The sequence below is a fragment of the Uloborus diversus genome, chromosome 3 (assembly GCF_026930045.1).
Source record: "Uloborus diversus isolate 005 chromosome 3, Udiv.v.3.1, whole genome shotgun sequence".
Lineage (NCBI taxonomy): Eukaryota > Metazoa > Arthropoda > Arachnida > Araneae > Uloboridae > Uloborus > Uloborus diversus.
In genome coordinates, this window is record NC_072733.1 from 195394891 (window position 1) to 195419074 (window position 24184).

The 24184-nt window shown below is 33.9% G+C and overlaps 1 protein-coding gene across 2 annotated transcripts in view; it reads left to right on the plus strand.

The window, feature by feature from the left end:
* Positions 1–24184, plus strand: part of LOC129218590 (cytokine-like nuclear factor N-PAC) — a 56021-nt gene that overhangs the window by 20869 nt on the left and 10968 nt on the right. For both annotated transcript variants that reach the window (XM_054852906.1, XM_054852905.1), the window contains exons 3-4: positions 13029–13903; positions 23638–23915. In XM_054852906.1, coding sequence (XP_054708881.1) covers positions 13029–13903; positions 23638–23915 — 1153 coding nt within the window. The remainder of the gene's footprint in view (positions 1–13028; positions 13904–23637; positions 23916–24184) is intronic.

Genomic DNA, 24184 nt, shown 5'->3' on the forward strand with positions numbered 1-24184 from the left:
GCAGTTTTGGATATCATCCCTTTGCCGCATGAGTTGATGGTTTTTCCTTTTTTTTTTTGATTTCCTCCTTTTTGCTCTCTGACCACTCTCATCCCTGGTATATACAATTTTTAGACTTCTTGTTTGCTTGAGGTTTCTTCCAATCACCCACGCTTTTATATTTTTAGTGTCAATGTAAAACTTAAAGGTTCCAGATACGTGATCATATGAAATATAAATGGTCAATTAAATTTTTAACCCTTGCGTCAATAACCAAAAATGCTACCCTTGCTCTCAACAACCAGGTATCCATTTCGATTTTTGAATGAGTGGAGCAGGGGAAATTTTTTCCCCTCCCCTCCCTTCTACTTAAATATATCTGTCTTACACCCCCTCTTGGGAAATCTGTGTACCCCTTTTCTTGAAAAATGATGTAATTGTAAGTGAATCATCCTCTTCAATTTTGTGTTTTCCACAGCGTGATTGCTGAACAGTCATTTTTTCAATCACAGCATAAAAATATGCCTTGGGTCAGGAAAACACAGAATGGTGAATAGTTCTTCTCGCAAAACAGGTGGCAAGGTTTCAAGTGCAAATGACAGTTCACAAATTTTGCAGCTCCCTGCTCTAGCGGTGGGGAAAAGGAGTATGTCAGGGAAGCTCGAAACACGGCTGAAAATGCGATTACATTGGAATGTGCTTGTAGAAAGTGACTGTGCAGGAGTGACAATCAATGACACCTTTTTTTAATCACCTATTTTTGCAACTTGGATTGCCATGCTAATTTTCACCAGCAGTGTACATGGCCTATTAAAGATGACCCTTGTCGGGTACTACTTAAAATATATTAATATAAATGCTCTTAATATCTTCAACTAAAATATCCTAAAGTTGAGCAACAAATTTTAACTCGAATTAAAAGAAAGTTTGCGGAGAGAATGAGAGAAGGTAAAACATTTTTTGCTGAATTTGTCAAAGGTCTTTTTATTATTATTGCCTGTGTTATAAAATTCATGAAATCCAAAATTATGCTGTGCATTTTTTAAAAAGTGAAGCAAAGGTAAAAGCTTTTGCTCCATTTACTCATTTATCTAGTCCTTTGAATTCCAAGAAATTCACATAAATGATGAAGGAAATGCTGTTCTGAATTTTATTTTAAGCTTGGAAATCGAAAGGCAATTTTTAGTTTCTTTAAGCAAATAGAAAACATAATGCCACATATTCTTGCAAAATTTGACAGTTGCCTGAAGTTTCCCTCGTTTAAATTTTTGTGCCTGCGTGAAGTGAAAAATAATCATTTTACAAAATGTCTCTGGGTTTAAAACTGATTTTAAAGACAAAAGAATTTAAATATAACTTCAAAAGTAAGATATTTCTTTTATGACACTTAGCACTTTATTGGATATTAATTTCAGCAATGCTAATACAGTTTGAAAAAACTGAAATACTTTACCAATGGTTTTTACAATTTAGTTAAAAGTTAACTATTGCAATAAAAATAGTAAGTGTTAAACAGATAAAAATAGCCTTAATCCAAAGATTACAGTAATATGCAACTTTTTTGTTTACATTAACTAGATAAATAAAAAATAATTATTGAATAAAAACAAAAAACCCGACTGCGTAAAAATCAAGAAAACTTAAAAAAGAAAAACATATAAGCCCAGTAGATTGGAAGTACTACTGAATAACTACACCATTGAAATAGTTTTATAATCGATACACACATAAGACAAATCATAAATTCAAAAGCAGAACAGAAGGAACAACAGTCGGGGACCATTCCTTTTTGACCAATCAAGGAACCCCGTAAAATTTGAATGGGCCCTGACTTTTTATCCTTCCAGTCTGCTTTTGAATATATGATTTGTCTTATGTGTGCATCAATTATAAAATTATTTCAATGGTGTAATTATTCAGATCTACTTGATAACATTCTAAGCAACAGAGCTTATGTTTTTTTTTTGGTTTTTACGCAGTCAGGTTTTTTGTTTGTAAATTTCGCAATCTTGTTATTTTATTGAGAGAGTTTATATCGTGAGGATTATTAAGTAACTTGCGGTGGTGTGAACTAGGGATGCACCAATTAATCGGCAGTACCGATTAATCAGCCACTTTGCTGATTATTTATAATTGACCAAATTTTGAAGATTAAACAGTGGAAAAAATATTCATCAAAATAAATTTTTTTAAGCATACCTTCAACAAGAAACGATGATGAATACATTTATGAACAATAAAAAAAGTAATTTGCAGCAAACTTTATTAACAAAAATTTAACTAAAAATTTACTAACATTAACTAAAAATTTACTAACATTAACTAAAAATTTTAGAACTGCAATGTGAAAGTGTGCGGAGAAGAACCAAATAATTTAGAAAGTGTGTAAAACTGAATGAAATATTAAAGAAAATTTTCGCGGCTGAAATTCACATGACATTACAAAGAATGATTAAATTACATGACATTTAAATTGGAATGTGAAAATTATTTATCCCCCTAGCCTCCCCCCCATTAACTCTTTTGTTTTATTTCTTAAAGAAAATCAGGATCATGTCCTAAAGTTTACGATGATACCCTAACCCCAGCTTTTGGTGACACAACTTGATTATTTTTTAGTTATTTTGTTCCTCGTAACTGTACCTATGATTACATCATGCCACTTACTATAAAAATTATTATTTTTTGATTCAACAAAAAAATTATTTTTTAAATGTATTATTTGATGTAACAAAAATATGCACATACTTTTGCTTTGTTTATTTTGTTCACAAACTGATAGTTGAAACAATATTTTTTTTTTTCATTTAATTCTTTTATTTGAATAAATATGCACATATAAACATTATTGCATCATGTTTCATGAGTCAATACTTTTCCCCTTTAGAAATAGTGCTTTTGAATAACTTTATATTTTTTGCAATGAATAAAAAACTTGGTTTAAATGGCTACTAATAATTTAAAAATAACTTTAAATTAAAAAAAGCTACTAAAGTTGCCTGATGACCACAGGTTGCTCCTAATATTTTAAATTTTCATGTCTAGTTAACATTATGTGGTTTTTTCAACGGCTGATTTTCAAAACGATTGACATTTTGGTGTTTTGACTTGATCCGTTCATTTTTATGTTGATAGAATTATTATTATTATTTTTTTTTGCATTGCAAAACATGCTGTAAGGCATTGTTTTACACTTAATTCATTGCATTCGGTGTTTTTTTTTTTTTTTTGAGCAATCACGATTGCTTATTGCTTTCATTTGACTGCTTTTGACGTTCCTTTGATTTTTCCCAGCGCCACCCTCCGCACCATCACCGTTGATGGGCTCCTCACGATGCGGCACCTCTAGCGAAAACCGTCTCCAGGTTGCGTCCATATGCTACTTACACACATACATACACGCACCTACACACATATACATATATACACATACACAAACACATACACACACACATACACACACTGCTAAAATTGATTTTACGGAACTGTTCATCTAACATTTTAAAATTTCAATGCAGTTTCAGTCCTTAAGTACAACTCATGAGTGTTACCCCAAAGAATTAAATATTTTTTAAAAGCAAAATATTTCCTTATCATAGTTATAAACACTGTTAGGGAAGCCATATTTGTTTCTTCTTTCAATGTGTGAGTCTAAAAATGAATATACAGTTGGATCTCTGTTTAAAACTACTACTAGTTGACTCTCTATTTAACGACTTTCTCTATTTAACGACGGCTTTTCACGGTCCCAGATGCCCCCCTATAGTGTTAAAAGCATTCTATTTAAGGACGATTTCTACTTAAGGACGATTTTTGTGGTCCCTTGAAAGTCATTAAACAGAGAGCCAACTGTCTTTATTTCTTATATGCTCTATATTGAAATGTACAATTCAATGTGAAAAGTATTTTAATCATCTCTCATGGGCCTCACCCATTTATTATGTAATATTTTTTTAAGTATAGAAACATCCAATTAGGCAGGAATGTGTTTTTTGTTAAGGAAACAAGAGAAATTTCAAAAACACTAATACAATTTATTCCAGGAAAGTAGTCTTCTATAAATCTCATGAGTGCATACCTGTCAACTCTACTGGTTTTTTTGGGAGATTCCCGGATTTTTATCATTTCTCTTGATTGTGTAAATGTTGTAAGGAACATTTGGTTGCACTAAGATGGATAATAAGAAATCCCTGTTTTTCCCTAAATAACAATGAAAAGTCCGTGGTAATCATCAACTGGATTTTTTAAACATCTACTGGATTTTTCCCCAGTAGATATTGGCAGGTATGTGAATGTTACTTTTAAACACTGACACAAAGCTAATGTTTGCAAAAATGAAATTTGTGTGCGTTGTTTAGGAATGACTAATTCTCAAGATATGGTATTCAAATGACATATTTTAGAAGAATTACTGCCAAAACTCTACAATCTCTCCTCTCTGATATCCATGTGGTGACCGGAGCAGAATAGTCCCAACGTAGTTCATGTGTGTCATAAAAGGCGACTAAAATGGATACCCTATCTAGGGTGTGAGGCACTTTAGAAAATGGACTGTAAATAATTAATGTACCAGTGATAATATATCAGTAATCGTGTAAGGTCTTGGCCGTTTGTTTAAATTTTTACCTCTGCATTTGGAAACAGATGAGTTTTTCTTACACAATTGATGGAAGAAAGATTTTAGTTTAGTTTTAGCAAGTTCATTATGTATGTCGTAAATATAGATGGTTTTTACCTGAAAATGTTTTATTAATGTGTATTAAAGTATTGCGTTTAAATTGCACATGAGTTCTTGATTGAGTTTCAGGACATCGATCCCGAGTAAGAGTTTTTTTGATCGGTTTCCAACATCTGGCGTCCGTACAAAAAGACCACCTATATTGCGATACGAGTGAGTTATATAATTATTGAGCTTATTAATATTTTGTAATGGAGAAAGTAAAGGCTTCTCAAAATCAATATAGGAGACTGTTTATGATTGCCAACAATGACTTTTATAAAACTGAAGCGGAGTTATCTTCCGAAGATAAAATTGCAAAATTAAAAGTTATAGAAGATAAAGCGAAACTAATGTTGGCGAGTGAATATGAATTCAAGGAAATTTTATTTGCTTCCCAAGAGACCAAGAAAATTATTGAAGAAATCGATACATCAGAGGGCTATATTGATAAGGGGAGGATTTTGGAAAATGAGTTAGGTGATCTCATTAATGAAAAAAATGCACCTTCTGAGTTGTCAACTGTTATCAGAGCTTCAGGTACTGTACATAATAATTTTTTGCATTACCCGAAAATAAATTTACCCACTTTTGATAGTGGGGGGATATCAAGAACTCTGGGAATATCAAGAACTGGTTGTGTTTCTGGGAACAATTCCAAAAAATTGACAAGGACCCTAACCTTGATAATCATGACAAATATGGATATTTAGCTCAAGCCATGGTGAAAAGTTCAGCCGCTGATGAACTTATTAAAAGTTCCCCCCTGGCGGCAAAAACTATGAAAAGGCTGTGAAACAACTACAATTACGTTATGGAAAAGAGGAGCTACTCATTGAAGTTTATGTGCAGGATCTACTATCTATTGTGTTATTAAAGAATAAGTCACAAAATATTTCACTCCGACAACTGTACGATCAGTAAGAAACCATACTGAGGGCTCTGGAGACTTTAGGATTTATGAAAGATAAATATGCTGCAATGCTTTACCCTCTTGTGGAATCGACTATTCCGGATGAGACTTTAAAAACATGGGAGCGCTTTAGAGCTGCACATTGGCAAGTGAAAAGGGAGTCATCAGAAGAAAATATGACTAAAATTACTTCTACAAATGACCCAGATCGTCTTCTTGAGTTTCTTCAAGATGAAGGAGAGGAAAGAATTTTGATTGCCACCTGAGGTTTTGAGCTGTGTAAGAAGACAAATCATTTTAATAACTGCAAAGAATGTAATGAAAAGAAATTTCAAGCCAGAATTTCATCAGTGACAGTACTTTTGACATCGAATATAAATAAGAAATTATGCATATTTTGTTCTGAGGAACATAAATCTTGCAAGAAGGCTGCTAATTTGACTTTGCAAGAAAGACAAGGCGCTGTTGAAAATAAATGTTGTTGTTTTCTATGTTTGAGAGATAGACATGGAGTGAAAACCTGCCATTCAAAAATGAAATGCCAACTGTGTGGAAAAAAACACCATTTATTTTTGTGCCGAACTTTTTCACAGGTGCATAATTCTTCCACTCTTAAAAATAATGAAATGAAAGAACCAGTGATACAGCTTGATGAGGCTATGGCCAACTTGTCCAAATCTTCCAATGTTTTTTTGCAGACCTTGACCGTGTTGGTAAGAAAAAATATTAGGCGTACAGCTCGTGCAATTATCAACTCTGGATCTCAAAGATCATATATCCTCTATACAACCGCTGAAAAAATGAAATACAGTTCCAAATGTAGGGAATATCTATAACATGCATTGTTCGATGGATCTAATACATCAACTTGTGGACATGATGTGTTCACGATATACTTGTCAAGCTGGACGGAAGAGTATAGTTGTCATTTTGAAGGGCTTGGACAAGCAGTGATTTGCAACACAATATCAGCTAGCAAGCGAGGGCTGCACTTAAAAGAACTTAGAGACCATGGCATTCAGCTGGCAGAAGATAGGGAAGGTCCGATTGAAATTCTCATTGGCGCAGATATTGCGGGAAAGTTGATCGCGTGGAACCACCTTCAACTAAAGAGTGGACTTACTGCAATCAAAACAAAATTGGGTTGGGCAGTCATTGGTCATTCAAATAATGAGAGTGCAAGTTTTTTAATTTCTTCAATGGCTTACAACTAGTTCTTGCATTTCCGATTTGTGGACTCTTGAGTCACTGGGCATCAATGATCCCGCAGAAAAGAAGACAGCAATTGAATTACAGGAGACGGCCAAGCAACATTTCTTAGACACAATTAAGATTGAGAATGATAGATTTTTAGTTAGTTTACCTTGGATTGAAGGTCATCTACCACTTCCTGATAATTTTGAGCTCTCTGAGAAAAGACTGCAGAAAATTGTGAGGAGTCTTAACTCTGAGGGAATGTTTGAATCATACGAAAACGTGCTTAAAGAAGTACCAGAAGATGAAATCCAACGCTCAGCACATTATTTTCCTCATCGACCAGTTTTAAAGGAGAATAGCACAACCAAAATACGTCCGGTTTTTGATGCTTCAGCAAAACAAAAAAGTGCCCCAAGCCTGAACAACTGTTTAGAGAGTGGAATTAATCTAATAAAGTTGATTCCAAATGTTTTGTTTCGCTTTCGCTTGAAGAAAATCGGAGTTATATCGGACATTCGCAAGGATTTTCTACAAATTTATCTTTCCCCTTCCGATAAAAATTATTTGCTGTTTTTATGGATTGGAGAAAACGGCCAACTAAAGCGCTTACGTCATTGTCGCTCAGTATTCGGTGTATCGAGCAGCCCTTTTTTGCTTGGAATTGTGGTTATGCATCATTTGCAAAGTATTTTGAACCGTGGAGATGAGAAATATCCAGAGAATATGATGGAATTACTGATGAAAAGTTTTTATGTGGACAACTGCGTGACAAGTGGGTCAAGTGAATAAGAATTAAAGTTTTTCGTTGAAGTTGCAACTAAGGTGATGGCTGAAAGAAAATTCGACTTAAGAGGCTGGGAATACACAAATTTTACCAAAGAAATCACTCCCAGCACAAATGTGTTGGGGTTGCAGTGGGATAAAGATGCAGATACGTTAGTTATCAACATGAATAGTTTGAAAGAACTTTGTGTAAAAAAAGTTATGAAGGAAGTTATACTTTGCTGCTCATCGGATTTTTGATCCCATTGGTGTCACCTGCCCTGTGGCAGCGTTCCCAAAACTGTTATTGTGGAAAACTTGGGAAATGAAGTTGAATAGGGAAGAGGAAGTTGACCCCGAACTAAAGCAGAATTTTTGAAGTGGATTAGAAATATTTTTTTATTTGGAAAAAGTTCAAATTCCCCGATATTTGAAAATTAGTGATGAGAGCGAAAAGTACTCTCTACATTTTTTTTTTCGATGCAAGCATGTATGCCTAGTTGCCTATGCAGCAGTAGGGTTTTTTTGTGTCTAAACGAGTGAATGTGTCAAGGTACAGTTGTTAAGCGCTAAATCAAGAGTATCCCCAACTGAAAAGAAAAAAACCACTACTGCTAGACTAGAATTGAATCGACAGGTTTGAAAAGGGAATAAGTCCAAAAATCGCGTTTCTGGGAAATACGAAAAAAACTGTATAAGTTTCGTAAATTTAATTCAATATTTTCCGGATTTGTGCATGGGATTGAGAGTTCGGTTATGCGTAATGTAGTATCGTGAAAAAAATATTGAAACTATTTAGAATTTTTATAGATCTGGTAGAAATTGTTGGATTTATTTCCTTCTTAAAACTTATGACATTTTAGTTGTAAAAATAGCAAACAACTTTTGAAATTAGTAAGAAATTATTACTTTATTTAAATGAAAGTTACAAAAGTGAAAAAGTTAAATTATGAGAAGTAAAATTTAAATTATAAAGAAAAAAAACACAAAATCAATCATCCAATAATCTTTATCCTGGTGAGATGTAGTAGACCAAGTCACCACGACATCGTAAAATGCCTTCTTTTCGTCTGGAATGTAACGAAGAATTTTTTTCAGATCATCCAATTTTTTAGAATTTATTGCAAGTTTAGCAATGTAAGCTGGACCCGTGGGGAGTTTCACATCAGTTCTTGTTTTTGCCAGAGAAAAATTCTTTTGACAGGGCCATCAATTAACTCACAAATACTTACATATCCTGCAGTTGAAGATTCATATATTAAATTTCTATATTTGAAATTGCGAATGTCTCTGTTTTATCAATATTATGAACATCTCTTTTCCATTGTGGGAAACCACAAACTTCTGACACTTTATCGGATCCTCCCGATGCCATTGTTGCAGTAAATAAGTTAATAAATAATTAATTAATCATTCTTTGATGGAAATAACGATATAGTCTTTGATACACTGCGAAAACACATTTTTGTAAACCAACAACGAACGATTATATAGTAAACATTTAAAATAGTTTTCTCAATTGGAGTAACTACTCGTGCTGCAACCTAGCGGACCAATTAATTATAAGTTCTAAGAAGGAAATAAATCCGGGATTTGTTTCCTTTTTACACCTGACGCTAAATTCAATGCTCTATAACTATCTAGAGTGTTATTTTTTCATTTCTTACCACCCACATGTAGATTGAAGCTAGGAGATATTTTAGATTACAAAACAAAATTTGAAATTTTTGGTCTTTATTCCCTTCTTAAACCTGCCGATTCAATTGTTAGCAGCCACAATTGTTTCTCGCCTTGCTTCTACAATTATGTGTAAGATTCCACTTGAAGAAGTTTACTTTTGGATGGACTCTACTACTGTACTTTTTTGGATTAAAAGAGAAGAGGCGTGGGGAACCTTTGTTCAAAGTCGTGTCTCCGAATTCAGAACTCTGACTTCCAAGGAGAATTGGCAACATGTACCCGGATTTTTAAATCCAGCTAATATATTAGTAATGGTGTAAGGTCTCGGCAGTTTGTTTAAATTTTTATCTCTGCATTTGGAAACAGATGAGTTTTTCTTACAAAATTGATGGAACAAAGATTTTAGTTTAGTTTTAGCAAGTTCATTATGTATGTCGTAAATATAGATGGTTTTTACGTGCAAATGTTTTAGTAATGTATATTAAAGATTTGCGTTTAAATTGCACCTGAGTTCTTGATTGAGTTTCTGGACATTGATCCTGAGTAAGAGTTTTTTGATAGGTTTCCAACAGGCACCGTGCTAATGATTGATGGCATCTGGGTTGTATGATGTCTAAACGGTCCCTTCGAGGAACCGGGCGAAACCTTGTTGTAATTTGCCCTGCACTTTTACAGGGTGGTTGGAGGGGAGGCTGTTACAGAAGGCAAAAGCCACTGGGCCAGCCATTCCCGAGTAGGTAGGAGAAACGAATCGTTATCGATCGGAGGTTTCAACTCCTCCTCCTGCACAAACTGCTGCACTTTAAAGAGTAAGGACTGGTAAACCACAGTTCTATGCTCAAGCAGTGCGTATGTTTAAGATGACTGTTGTGAAAGAAACCTTCCTTTTGGAGAGGTTATCTCACATTGACATTGAACATATTCAGCTTGTCTTTCTAAAAGGCAGAGACCTCATTCTCTCTGAGGATTACATGCCAGAAATGCAATAGGCTTTTTAACAAAATTAGTATTAGGAAGGCTTTTGGTATTCTTACTGGACTTAACATCTTAAAGTGGCACCTTGCTAGAATGGATGTCAGTAATGTTTCAATTTGCAGAGGTTACCTCTTTAAAGAGGAAACTATTACTCATACCCTGTGTGATTGTGAAGTGTTCTCTGCCTGTAGGTCTGAACGCCTTGGTCATCATTTGCTTGAACCATGCGTGATTCATGATATTCCTATTAGATGTTTGCTGAATTCTGTTTTAAGACTTATGTTTGGGAACTAGTACAATAGACTTAGGTCGCCATTGCTTATTTTGGTTGAGCCCCCCCTTGCATTCATTTCATTTCAACACTCACGAGAAAAACATTTTTACAAATACTTAAAATTCCTTAAATAAATAAATATTATACCATTTTGACTTGAAACTGAGTATTTAAGATAGTTTAATCAAGATTATTTATTTTTAGAAAATAAATTACAGAATGGTTTATGGTAATACTCATGCGAAAAATGGTGACTTAAAATGAAGTTTTTTGGAATTTCAAAAATCTAAGCAAGTTAACTCGCAAATATTCACCTTGTTAGAAAGTTGTAAATTGTAAGGAATTTACTCCAAGGAAAGTTTTAATTTTTTTATAACAACAAAAATTTTCAAACTGTGTTGAACCTAATGTGTCAATGCATTTGAAAATCACCCACTATGAAAATTGGCTAAAAAAAATTGCATGGAATTTTGAAATTAATTTTTAGAAAATTAGGAAAGAGGAGAAAAATCGTCTCTCAGAAATAAACTGTTTAACTATTTCTAAAGTCAAAAAAAAGAAAGCAGGAAAAGAAAAAAAGTGCCGAAGAAATTGGTAGCTTTAAAAATAGGCATTATGATCATTAATAGGCCAGAGCCGATTAATCGATCGATTATCAACAGCTGATTAATCGGTAATCGCCCAATTCTCTTATCAGTGCATCCTTAGTCTAAACTACTGATCATTAGTCCATAGTCTCTCTAGGGACCTATCTCGGCTTAAAGCTACATATGCTTGATCTTTAGCAAAAATGTGTGAACTTAATTCAAGCACAGCTATATAAACGGCCTGTATCCTGTATATAACTGTTGATGCTCGGAAACATCGTCAATCAAATCTTTCTCGCAAAACTAAAAAAGATTGTCAAGAAAATACATGTCGTGAAACTCAATCCCCTGAATCTTAACAAAAACAAATGCAACATATATTAGAGGTGAAAATCGAATTAGTAGACTTAGTAAACATAAAACTCAAGCAGCGAAAACGCTACCTGCATTTGTCGACACGATCCCGAACTGACAATATGGCGACTGGTTGTTGATATGGTGAATTTTGATTATTGTCATGTGTTTAGTGACACTCCCAAGGTTAAGACAAATTGATTGACGTAAGAATCATCAAAATTGGCCAAGGCGTTTAGCCTGTACAATGTCACATAGTAACAAACATGCATACATAGACTTATAAAAACACATTACCCTACTTTTCATTGCACACGCACAGTTGGGTAAAAAACACAAGGCTTCAAAAATGAATAATTTACCATTTGTGTGAATGATGTTCAATTGGGCCAGGTTTCAATTGCATGTAACTACTAAAATAAAAAATATTTAGACAAAATATTTTAGATATTTTTATACATGCATAAAATGAAGCTGTACACCAAATTTCATAAAAATCTATTACCATACAACTACCACTTTTATCGCACTTTTGCTCATTTCATAGTGGAATGACGCTAAATCATTAATTACTGTAAATTAAAAATCATTTGAAGAAATGGCTTAAATCCATGCCCTTCATATTTGTCTTTTCTGCTTGTATTTTGTGTATGGCTATCTTAAAAGTCTGAAGCTTAGAATTTTTATGTTTACTAGTGCAGAAAACATGAAAATGTGTGTAAAATTTACTTCTCGGTTGAAGTAGATTACATGTGTAAAAAATAACACAATATTTCTGCTGCTGCAGAACAACCTTGTTTGATAAAAATGAACAGTGATCAAATAAGTTTTGTGCTACAGTATGATTAAATTAATAAAATAACATAAATAAAACACAAACTATCTAGAAAATATAGCAAATGGCTATTTCAAGGCTACAATGGAGCCTCTTCGTCAGTGCAAAAAGCTCACCACACAACCAGAAAGTCGTGAGAGAACCGACGCCAACCACGTGTAGGCGCAAGAGGATCTAGTTAATGATTTTTCCAGTACTTCATTTTTTCCTGATAAATGGAAGCAATTTTTACAATTTGCTTCTTTGTGTTATTTGTTTTCTTCCACTCTCTTTGTTTCAAGACTTCTGATTGGTGGTTGCCTCCCCCCTGTTGCACGGCTTGGGTTGACCTGCTGCTTATTGTTTGGTTGATTGTCGTCTTGTGCCGTGAATTCCTATTGGTTGGCCCGTTTGGTATAAATACCGGTGTCCAAATGATTGACATCAGTTCTCTTGCAACTTTCTGGTTGTGTGTTGAGCTTTTTGTACTGAAAAGGTGCCATTGTAGCCTTGAATAGCTATTTGCTGTATTTTCTTGATATTTTTTGCTTTATTTACTTTGTTTTTTTAATTTAATCGCCTTGTTTAATCGTTTTCAGTAAGCAGGGCTGCTTAAATGGTATGCTAGCCTAGTCAAAAACTAAGGCCTTGGCTGACTTGCAATTAAAGAAGTGCAAAGAATAAAATTAGCAGTAGCCCCCTTTCAGTGACCAGTAGGAGGGGCAGTATTTTTACAAAAAGTTACATATTGATTTAATCTTTTTTTTTTTTTTCAGTACCGACAAGCTGTAGAGTTGTTTTTGCAAGAATGTCCCATACCGGATTACACAAAGACATTGGAAATAGTTGAAGATATTGCAGAAATACAGCCATCTACTAGTAGCAGTGCTTCAAAACGCAAGATTTCGAGTGGAAAGTTGCAGAAAAGTAAAAAACTTAAGCAACAAGGTTCTGATACTATCAAAAAGACTCCCAGAAAACGAGGATCTGGTACTCAAAATATTAAGCAGGATGCGGTAGAGGCCAGAAAGAAAAAACGTTTGGCAAATATGAGGGGGTTAAGAATCAAGTGGAGAAAGAGCAAGACTAATGTGGACGATGAAGATGATGATGAAGATGATGGTCAACATTCCCCCTCAAGTTTGAATGAAACTTCTTCCTCAATTATGAATGGCACAACTTCCACAGTTATGAATGAAACTACTTCCTCAATTAGGAATGGAACTACTTCTTCAATTACGAATGGAACTACTTCCTCAATTATGAATGAAACTACTTCAATTATGAATGAAACTGCCTCACTTATGAGTGAAACAGCTGCTTCAATTTTGAATGGAGGTGCTTCCTCCTCTTGTAGTAATGAAAATGCGCTTCAGTGGTTTCCTGGCTATAATCCAAACATTGTACCAAAACGTCCCAAAGTGCCGCCTTATATCGAACTGCCTCCGACTCCAGAATTTGATATGATCATTGACATGGAAGATATGAAGAAAAGAGAGATAAAGCCTTCTTCAAAAAAATTCGGCTTTTTAGGACTAGGTTTCATTGGACAAATTCTTGCGAAACGCATCCTTTGTTCTGGTCATGATCTAACAATCTGGAACAGGAGCCCCGAGAAATGTGAAGATTTCTTTGAAGCTGGAGCTCATAGGTATGGTCCCTTCAAAATTTCTTATAATAAGTACAAAAATTTTATGAAACTCTTTATTCATTAATTAAATAAGAAGCATTTTTTGTTAAAGGGGCATAAGTCAATTTTTATCAAGATGAGTTTGATATTGTTTTATATTGTTTGAAGCTTTGTGTTGAAAATGCATTTCTAACTATTTATACTGACTCAATAAAATAGTAACGACATGAAATTTTTTACTTCTGGAAAAATTTGTATTTTGTGATTTACACCCTTTTAACATAAACTGATTCAATTGTCTAAACATCTTTTTTGTTTTTCTCCCTCTTTACATAAAGTCAATAGAGTGGTGAAGCAAGACATCTTGCGTTAGTCATTATTAACTTACAGGTCTTTAAACTAATATAACCAGACCATATGTTTTACTGGCGCATAAAAATTAATGTTCCCAGTTAATTTGAGAAAAAATATTACACATTCAATCTTATTTGAAAAAAAAAAATATTTTCAAATCTATATTTAATATTTTTTAAACTATAATCTGATATTCAAATAAAAAAACCACAAACAAGATTGAATATATTCAAATTCTGTATTAATTATTTGTATGTGTAATCAAGTCTTCTGGTCTTTGCAGCGAATTTGTCTATACATTTAGAATAGAAATCTTCCTTTTGTCAAGTATGCCAAAAATTGTTTTCTGGTAGATTGTAACAAAAGAATATATAGGCAATTTTCACTTTGAGCTGATCTTTTATAGGTCTGAATTCTTTTGTGGGCTGAAAAACAAAGTTCCGCTCATGTTGTCATTGCAGGTACAGTTGATATCAATGTTGCAAGTTGGAAAACTTCTTTAAAAGGCTTTTTTATTCGTTACTAAAAAACTTGACTACTTTTTGTGCTGATTTTCCATAAAACAGTTTGTCAAAAAGTGCTATCAATTCATTTTTTAGACCTGACAAATTGATAATATTTGGATTAATTCTTTTTAAATCTTGTAAAAAAGATGCAGAAAAACTTCTTTTGTAAGAATATTTTTGATATTTCCTGGGCTTTAGTACGAGTTCAAAGAAAATGGCCAGTTAAAAATGGAATTGAAATACAGTTGGCTCTCTGTTTAACGACAGCTTTTCACGATCCCAGATGGTCCACCATAGTGTTAAAAGCATTCTATTTAAGGACGGTTTCTACTTAAGGACGGTTTTTTTTTTTTTTTGGTCCCTTGAAAGTCGTTCAACAGAGAGCCAACTGTATTACTAGTTTTATAAGCTTGCGATAATGTAAACATTAAAACTTTTTGCATAATTAGAAACAAAAAAATGTCAAGTGAGAACAAAATATTGCGAGTAGAGTTTAACTGTCGAGAAGAAATCAGGCGACGTCAAAAACAAAACAGCAAGACAGACAGCCAGGTGAAAATTTATGAACTTAGCCAAACCGCTACTTGAAATTAGCCAAAAATAGTCAACCTATGTGAAAACTGTTTCCTCTTTTGGATATTTAGGAAATCTTGATATTGCAATCATACTTACCATTACCATTCATATATTACCATTCCAGTGTTTCTATGTATGATTTATTATTGATTCTATAATTACTAACTCGCATAGTGCAACCAAAATTTCCTTCTGGAGGGGTTTTTAAATCAAAACAATGCATTATATACATGCAAATTGCTGTATTAGGAATGGCAATAAGGTTAAAACAAGGCCTCTAGGAGAGGGTGTTTTCATCACTAACCCCCCCCCCCCCCCCCAAAGTATAATTAAATGCTTTTTCGAGGGTCAATCCAAAAGTAAAGTTCCCATCAATTTTACACACATACAGCACTGTCTATTCTCATTGAAATTTACATCATTGGAAGGAAAAATGTTTCTCTATTTTTATGCATAATCGCCATCTTTTCTGTTCATTAATTTTGACAGTGCCTTCACTTCTCTGTCAAGTGTCACAAAGTTCCACCTCCAGAGTGGGATACTTTGATGACCAACGTTTCCGGAGGGACGAAAATGTCAACAAAAGGGGTGAAACACTTCAACGGGTTGTTGGTGGAATTCTGTGACACTCGATACAGAAGTTAGGGCACCAACAAAAATAATGCACAGAAAAGAAGGTGATTATGTATAAAAATAGAGAAACGTTATTTCTTTCCAACGATGTAATTTTCAATGAGAATGTGTATTTGTACAATTGATGGGAACCTTTCTTTTGGATTGACCCTTGTACATTCTTTTTGAATCCTCTGATGAATATTTATATTTTTTTCATATTTTTAACTTATGCTTCCTCTAACCCATCTGTTTCATTCAGAAACTAAGTAATCAGAAATTATACAAGGGCAAATCAAAAAGTCATTGTGCCTATTTTTTATTCACCTAAAATAGGTACATACAGGTATTTACAAATATAGGCAATATACTATGTACCTTACCTTATTTCTCTATATAGTCACAACACCAGTTCAGACATTTGTCCCATCATAGCACTAAATTAGAGATCCCCCTGTGGAAAATTCTTCCTGCTGCCTGTGGAACCACCTTTGAACTGCATTCTTGGCTTCTTCGTCGCATGTGAATCTGTCCAGTCAAAAACTTCTTCAGGGGGAATGAAAATGTGAAAATGACTAGGGCAAACTCTGGACTGTAGGTGCATTTCCCTGTGAATTGCTATAGCCTCCCTTGCTCCATAGAAAACCAATAGCACTTTGCTGCTCATAAGCTGTGGACCTCTGAAGAACAACCATCATCTTAAATGATCGAGAGTTGCTCCATTCTTCTGAGCAAAAAGCAGATACGGCTGGTACGGCTCAAGGAACTGTCACAGCTGGCAATGTATATGTTTGCTTTGTATTCACAGCTGTATTTTGGCTAAAACATAGGTGCAAAGACTTTTTGATTTTCACTCGTAGCAGAATAAAACTAGAAAAAACAGCAAAATGGATATTGTGATAAATGTATGTTTTCTTCCAAATAATTTCTCAGCGAAAAAAAAGCATTTTTTTTTCTCCATTTGGCTTTTTTGACGGTGAATTTAAGAAAAGTTTTAGCTACAAAACTATTTGAAAAACTAGCTCTTGAAATTTTGAGACTTAAATCATCATTTTTACTGACAGTCTCAAGTTGTTAGTTTTTCAAAATAAAATGTAGATGAGCAATTTAAAAATTGTATAAAGCTGTTTGAAGTGCAAACAGATGTAAAACAATTATTTCTTAAAAGGTTGCTAAACATCGGTTTTGCTAAAACTTGTGAATTCTTGCCACGTGTGATCAAAATTAGCCAAATTGGTTAATATTAGCAAAACCTGACAACCTTACTGAAGGATGCGAAGTTTTGACTGATGAAAGCACTGAGATTTCATGAGGAATGGATTCAATAACTTTACCAAAGATACAGTGAAACTTCGACAAGCCGGAATGAATCTTGATTCCTGTCTAATTGAATATGGAATTAATGTTATTTATTTTCGATGAGCTGAATTTCAATGAGTCCAAATATTTAATAAGTTAAGCCAAATTTTATTTCACGAATGTGGTTAGATTTTCTTTGCTAACATAACTCCATAAGACAAAGTCATTGTTTTCTCCAAATAGTATGAACAAAAAGAAAGGCATCAAAATGGTTTTAAGGAAGTGAATCCAAGAGATCTCTGACCTGAATTTACAAATTGAGTCAAGCTTTTTACAAAGGAAAATGAACCTTTCAAACAAAAAAGATTTTATAGCTTTTGTTATAGTTGATGGCGTAATTCAAGTCACAGAGTAGCCAATTGATGAAGATATTTTATTATGCATTGGTGAAAATAACGAAAATGTTTCTGAAGGGTTGCACATCTATCTTTTTGCCTCTTCCATTTGAAAATTTCTGTCGGGTTGCTTCCGAGTTAATTCGAGCCAACGCTGTACTGACTGTTGATATGTATAATTACAGTAAAATGAATATACAAGGTCCGGCTATTAATTTTCAGGACTGATGTAACTGTAGGAGAACGAAAAGCAGAAGATGGAGCTAATGATTGTATATTGAAGAGCGTTTTCTTGTGCATGTGTAGTGCATTCGGCGTCATTCTTAAGTACAGACCTCGAAAAGTTTCTATTTTTCCTACTTATCTACTGTGTGGAATATCTACTGTAAATTATTGTGCTCATGGTGCCGGATCAAGGGGGGGGGAGAGATATATGCAGGCATTTGACGCCAGGTGCTCCCCCTCACTTGCAATTCCGTGAACAATTTCCAAATGAATATTTTTGTTGTATGGTGAGGATTAAGAGAAGCTACATGCTTTCCCTTTTATGCACAGAGAAACATTAGTGACTGATCTTTGTCTTCGATAAAAATGTTATGTTTGCCATGCATGGCTTTCTCCTTTTTTTCCCTGGACAAAAATTTTATAACTAGAAGTAGGGAAAATAATCATCAAACCAATGAAACAATATTTGTTTTTATTGCTTGATTAAAATTAAAACTGGCGCGTAATTTTGATTTTTCCCCGGCGGTGGCTAGTAAAGGATGCAAATGCTCAATGCAAATGCATGCAAATGCTCAATGCAAATTTTATCTGAAAGCAACAAAAACCGCTCAGACTTGTATAGTAAAGCATTGATTTTCCAAATCCAGGGAGAGGACAAATTGACCCCACTGGCCTCCATAAATGACGTGCCTAAAAAAAATGTTGAATGCTAAAAATACATAATACAAACTTTTTAGTTTGCTTATTTCGTTATTTATTTAGTTTAATTATTTTATTATAAATTTTATGTCCCATATTTAAGAACAAATTTATTTTAGCTCTGCATTTTGAGTCTTTTTCCTTTTTTTTTTCAAATTCAAACATCTGCTCCTGTTTATGCAAGAATGCATGTGAGCTGCTGATTATTTTAAACTAAAATTAATTTAATATTTCTTTGCTTTTTGTATCATAGTTTATGACAACAGGAGCTGAAAGTGTTGAAATGACTGAAAGGGAGGCTCTACCAAACCAAGCACTGTGACCACAGGTCTATTGTACTAGTCCCCTAACAGAAGTCTTAAAACAAACCAGTAGCTGAAGCAGAATTCATCAAACACCCTAATAAGAATATCAAAAATCTCATATGGTTCAAGCAAATGATGACCAAGGTGTTCAAACCTATAGGCAGAAAACACTTCACAGTCACACACAGGGTGCGAGTAATAGTTTCCTCCTTAAAGAGGTAACCTCTGCAAATTGAATCATTAGTGACATCCATTATAGCAAGGTGCTGCTTTAAGGTGTTAAGTCCAGTAAGAAGACCAAAGGCCTTCCTAATACTATTTTTGTTAAGAAGCCTATTGCATTTCTAGCATGTGATCCTCAGAGAGAATCAGTCCGTATGCACGCTGGAAGCAATTTAAAAAGTTTGCATTATGGTGATAACAGGAATTGAAGCGCTATGTTTAATGCACCTTTTCATTTCACTTACTTCAGAATGGTGCTGATTGCACTGCACATGCGCAAGAAAACGCTTTTCAATATGCAATCATTTGCGCCATCTTCCGACTTTTCGTTCTCTTTCAGTTACCTCAGTCCTGAAAATTGATAGCCGGACCTTATATCTAAAATATCTTTTACATTTTTTCAATTTATGTGTGCATGATTTAAATTTTTTAACTCTTACTTATGGTTGAAGCTATATTAATTTTAAGTTTCCTTTTTTTCATTTTGCCCAAATGTGCACATGTTATAGCTACTGGTCTCATTTTCAAAGACTTTTGTGTACATCCAACATGGGGCCTTGAAATTTCTTCATTGTTTTCATTGAAGAAAAAAGTCTCTAGAATCTTCTGGAAGATTTCTAAGGTGGCGCTTAAAAAATTGTTTAGATCAATATTTTTTTCAAATATCGTTTGATTTAAATTATGATTAAAATCACTCATTTAAATATCCGAAAAACTAATTTCTTCAGATACTGCCATTGAAAGGTTGACCTTTTCAATGGCAGTATACAGTTGAACTTGCTTATAAGGACAGCAATCTGGACGGCAATAGTTGCTTGTTATAACCAAGTACTCGTAAGAAATGGGTTAATAATAATAAAAAAATAATAATAATAATTTGAATTCTGATGCTTTTAATTCAAATTATCTTTTTCGCAGTCACGAGTTGCAACAGGACCCTACTCATTGGGGTTATCGTTTCTAGAAACTGCTCCTGTCTCCCCAAACCTGCCCCTTCTCCTGGGAGGTTACTTGTGTGTAGTTGTGTGTGTATAGGCGCGTGTGCATGTGTAGGCTTGTGTGTGCGTAGACCTGTGCATGCACGTTGGCGTGTGTGTGAGCATGCGTGTGTGTAGGACATGGACGCCAGCAACCAGGAGAAGCAGATTTCCGGGGACATTGCTCAGGACCGGAGGAGCCGCGCCTCTAGAGGAGGGTGGGCGGGAATGCTGCAGAGGGAGGAGGGGGAAAAATAAAATCAGCATAACGTCAAGGACAGTCAAATGAGAACAATAAGCAATCGTGATTGCTCAAAAAAAACATAAGTTTTCATGTATACTTGCTTTGTCTGTTTTTTTTTCTAAAGATTTGCAAAAACGTTGATTTTGCTTTGAAGAGTCTTATTGTTGCTTTCTTGTACCATTGTTTTTCAAGAGATATGCGCTACGCCTGAAAGCCGTACTGCCTCACTGATTTAAATATCAGAAAAACTCATTTCTTCAGATACTGCCATTGAAAGGTTGACCTTTTCAATGGCAGAATACAGTTGAAATTGTTTATAACCACAGCAATCTGGACGGCAATAGTTGCTCGTTATAACCAAGTACTTGTAAGAAATGGGTTCATAAAAAAAAGAAGAAAAAATTGAAAATTAACTTGAATTCTGAAATTTTAAATTCAAATTATATGTTTCGCAATCATGAGTTGTGCAGCCGTGTGTGTGTAGGGGTGCATGCGTGCATGTGTAGGCTTGTGTGTGCGTCGACCTGCGTGTAGGCGTGTGCATATGTGTGTAAAGGCTTGTGTATGAGAGTGTGTGTATGAATGTGCGTGTGTCTAGAACATGGACACCATCGACCAGGAGAAACTGATTCCAGGAGGCAGTGCTCGGAGCCGCGTGTGCAGAGGATGGTGGGCGGTGGTGCTGCAGAGATCCCTGGTGTATGCTGAAAAAGGCACGGACATCAAAAACGGTCAAATGAGAACAATAAGCAATCGTGATTGCTCAAAAAAAAAACAAATTTTCATGTATACTTGCTTTGTCTGTTTTTTTTTCTAAAGATTTGCAAAAATGTTGATTTTGTTTAGAAGTGTCTTATTGTAGCTTTCTTGTACCATTGTTTTTCAAGAGATATGCTCTACGCCTGAAAAACATCATCATTTGCACCTCCTGGCCTCGAAAAACGTTTCAAAATTTCCGCATGTCAAAAAGCCATTGAGTAGGTTGAGGGTAGTTCAACTTGAAGTTCTTCACATTTGTTGTTATAGCCGTTGCTATCATTATTTTTTTCATCTTCATTAATTTTAACTTGAACTGCAATACTGTCAGAAGTAGTTTGGAAGTGAGAACATTGGTGTCAACAATTATACAATTTTCAACTGCTTCTCTTTATCACAAATTAAAATGAAATAAAACTGCTGTCATCACTTGTTTACAGAATTTTTGACTCATCACTAACTTTTTTGGTTGATTTTGGGATGTTCAAGGAAGTTTTCTAAGAAAGGATAAGCTGAACTAGAAATAAGTGGAAATTCCGTGAAACACAAAAATATTGCTCGTTTTAAGCAGGGTTTGCTCATTAAAAGCGAGTTATGCTCCTACAGGCTTAAGATTGTACCACAACCAAATACAGTGGCTCCCAAAAGTCTTCGTACACCTACGACTTTCAACGAAATAGGCCCCAATCCATTGGTTAGAATTAATATTTTGGAATAGGTATTTAATTATAAGATCTATGATCAATTTTTAACAAAACTACATGAAAAGTTTTTAAAAAATATTAAAACTTATTTTTTTTCAAATCAAAAACCAAAAAGTGCCGGAAATTTTATCTCACAAAAGTCTTCGTACAGTTTATAAAATGTCTACATATTATTGAATAATCTAACTTTTGATTAAGTTATTAATTAGTAGAATATCATACAGTATTCATAACACCTTTTAAACGTCTGGGAATAGATTTCATTCTTTTTCTTTATTTTCTTTTTTTTTTTGCGTAATTTCTGAGTAAGTGTTCATTCACTCTTCGAGTCTTACTGTTTCTAGCTCTATTTTCGTAATCTAGTTTCCAGATATCTCTAAATACGTTACATTAAGTTAAAATCTGGAGATTGAGAGGGTATTTTCTAAAATTTAGGACAATTTTCGAGGCACTAGACTCAAACGTTAAAAACCGTGTGCTTCTTATCGTTATCTTGATAAAAAACAAAGTTGTTTCCAATAACCAAATTTTTGGCTACTAGTTCAAAATTGGTTTTTAAAATATCTAAAGGAACACCATGATTCATTATTTCATCAAAAAATTACAAACTACCAAGCCCTGATGCTGATATGCACCCTCACATTAGAACACCTCCACCATCCTGATTAACTGATCCAAATAAATTCTTAAGATTAAGTTCCTAATTTTTTCTTCTACTTACAGTTATACAACAATTTAACTAAAAATGTTGAATTAATTTTTATCTGTAAGTAAGACGTGATTCTAAAACGTTTTTAACTTATTGATCATTGATTTTGCGACGAAAAGCGTAAGCTTTCTGTTTTTCGCATGACCAAGAAAATTTCTGCGGGAAGAGGTCCCATTTAATCCAGCTAATCAGAGAACTTGGCGAACAATTTTAGGTGAAAATTAAATGTAAAATGTTTCATTTAACTCTGCAGAAACTTTTATAGCACTCAAATGTGTATTTTTCATAATTTTTTTAACTTTAAATCTCCGATCACGTTTTGTCAACTTTGCCGGTTGACTTTTTCTTACCTTGTTTTTGGTCTGATCCTTTCTTTAAAGCATTTTATCAAGCATTTTACTATACAAACAAATAAATTAACTAATTTAGAGACATTTCAAACCAATTTACCACTACTGTGGGAAAAAAATTCAAATTTTGAACGGTGTTTGCGGTTTTTTTTACGAATACCAGCATTTTGCAGTAATAAGCACAATATTAAGGAATAAATATACGAAAAATTAAAGCCAAATGACTTATAAGGGTCAACACAATGCAAATATATTAATAAAACGGCATATGATAATTTTAATCATGAATTTATTCGAAAATATTTGAATGTACGATGACTTTTGTGGCGTTAATTCTCTGTCTCTTAGTTTTCTGACCCATTTCAAAAAGAAGATCCGTCAATATTTTGAAAAAACCAATGGGTCGTATTTAGAATGACATAGGAATGATGTGAAAAAAATATTCCACTTCATATTCAAATTCAGTTTCGAGTTATTTTGGTTTTACTAAAAAATTTCAAAGTGTACGAACACTTTTGGGAGCCACTGTATTTCCGATTTCCTTGTTAAATCAGGGCTCATTATTAGCAAGTTTGACTGTATTATCAGTTTACTCGTTCAAAAGTTCAAACACTTTAGTAAGATTTCAAATAATAACAAGTATTGTAAAGTTGGCAGCGTCAAAATGCGACTTGGATAAATTCAAATAAGCTGGATTATAACTATAATTTATACTAAAAGTCTATATTTTTTGTCCATTTTATTGCCTTATTATATGTATATATATATATATATATATGTATATATATATAAATATATATATATATATATTTTGTATTTCAGTGCTCAGACACCTGCAGATGTAGTGGCTGCGTCAGATGTAACATTTTGCTGTTTTTCCGACACTGAAGCTGTCAAGGGCATTGTATTTGATAATTGTGGTGTTCTCAGTGCAATGGATGCTAGTGGTAAAGGATTTTGTGTACTAAACACAATTGACCCATCTGAGTCTATACAAATAAATGAGGCAATTGTCAATAAAGGTGGTTTCTATCTTGAGGCCTTTGTACATGGGACAAGATCTATGGCTAAAGATGGAGAACTGCTCGTAATTGCTGCAGGTACTACTTTCCTACCATTCATACATCTCTCTTTCAAAGTATAAAATTACAAGTAATTTACAACCATAAATCGTTGCAAACCCGGTAGCAGAATCTTTTTCAGCTGTTTGCAGCACAGATTAAAAACTGAAAAATAGTCATAAGGTAAACCAGCATTTGATTAATTGTAATTAGAAATGAAAACAGTCGGAAAAAAAAAACTGGAAAATTTCTGAAAAAAAGGAAAAAAATCGTTTTTTTTTCCCCGAAGGAGTTTATTTTTGCTCCGG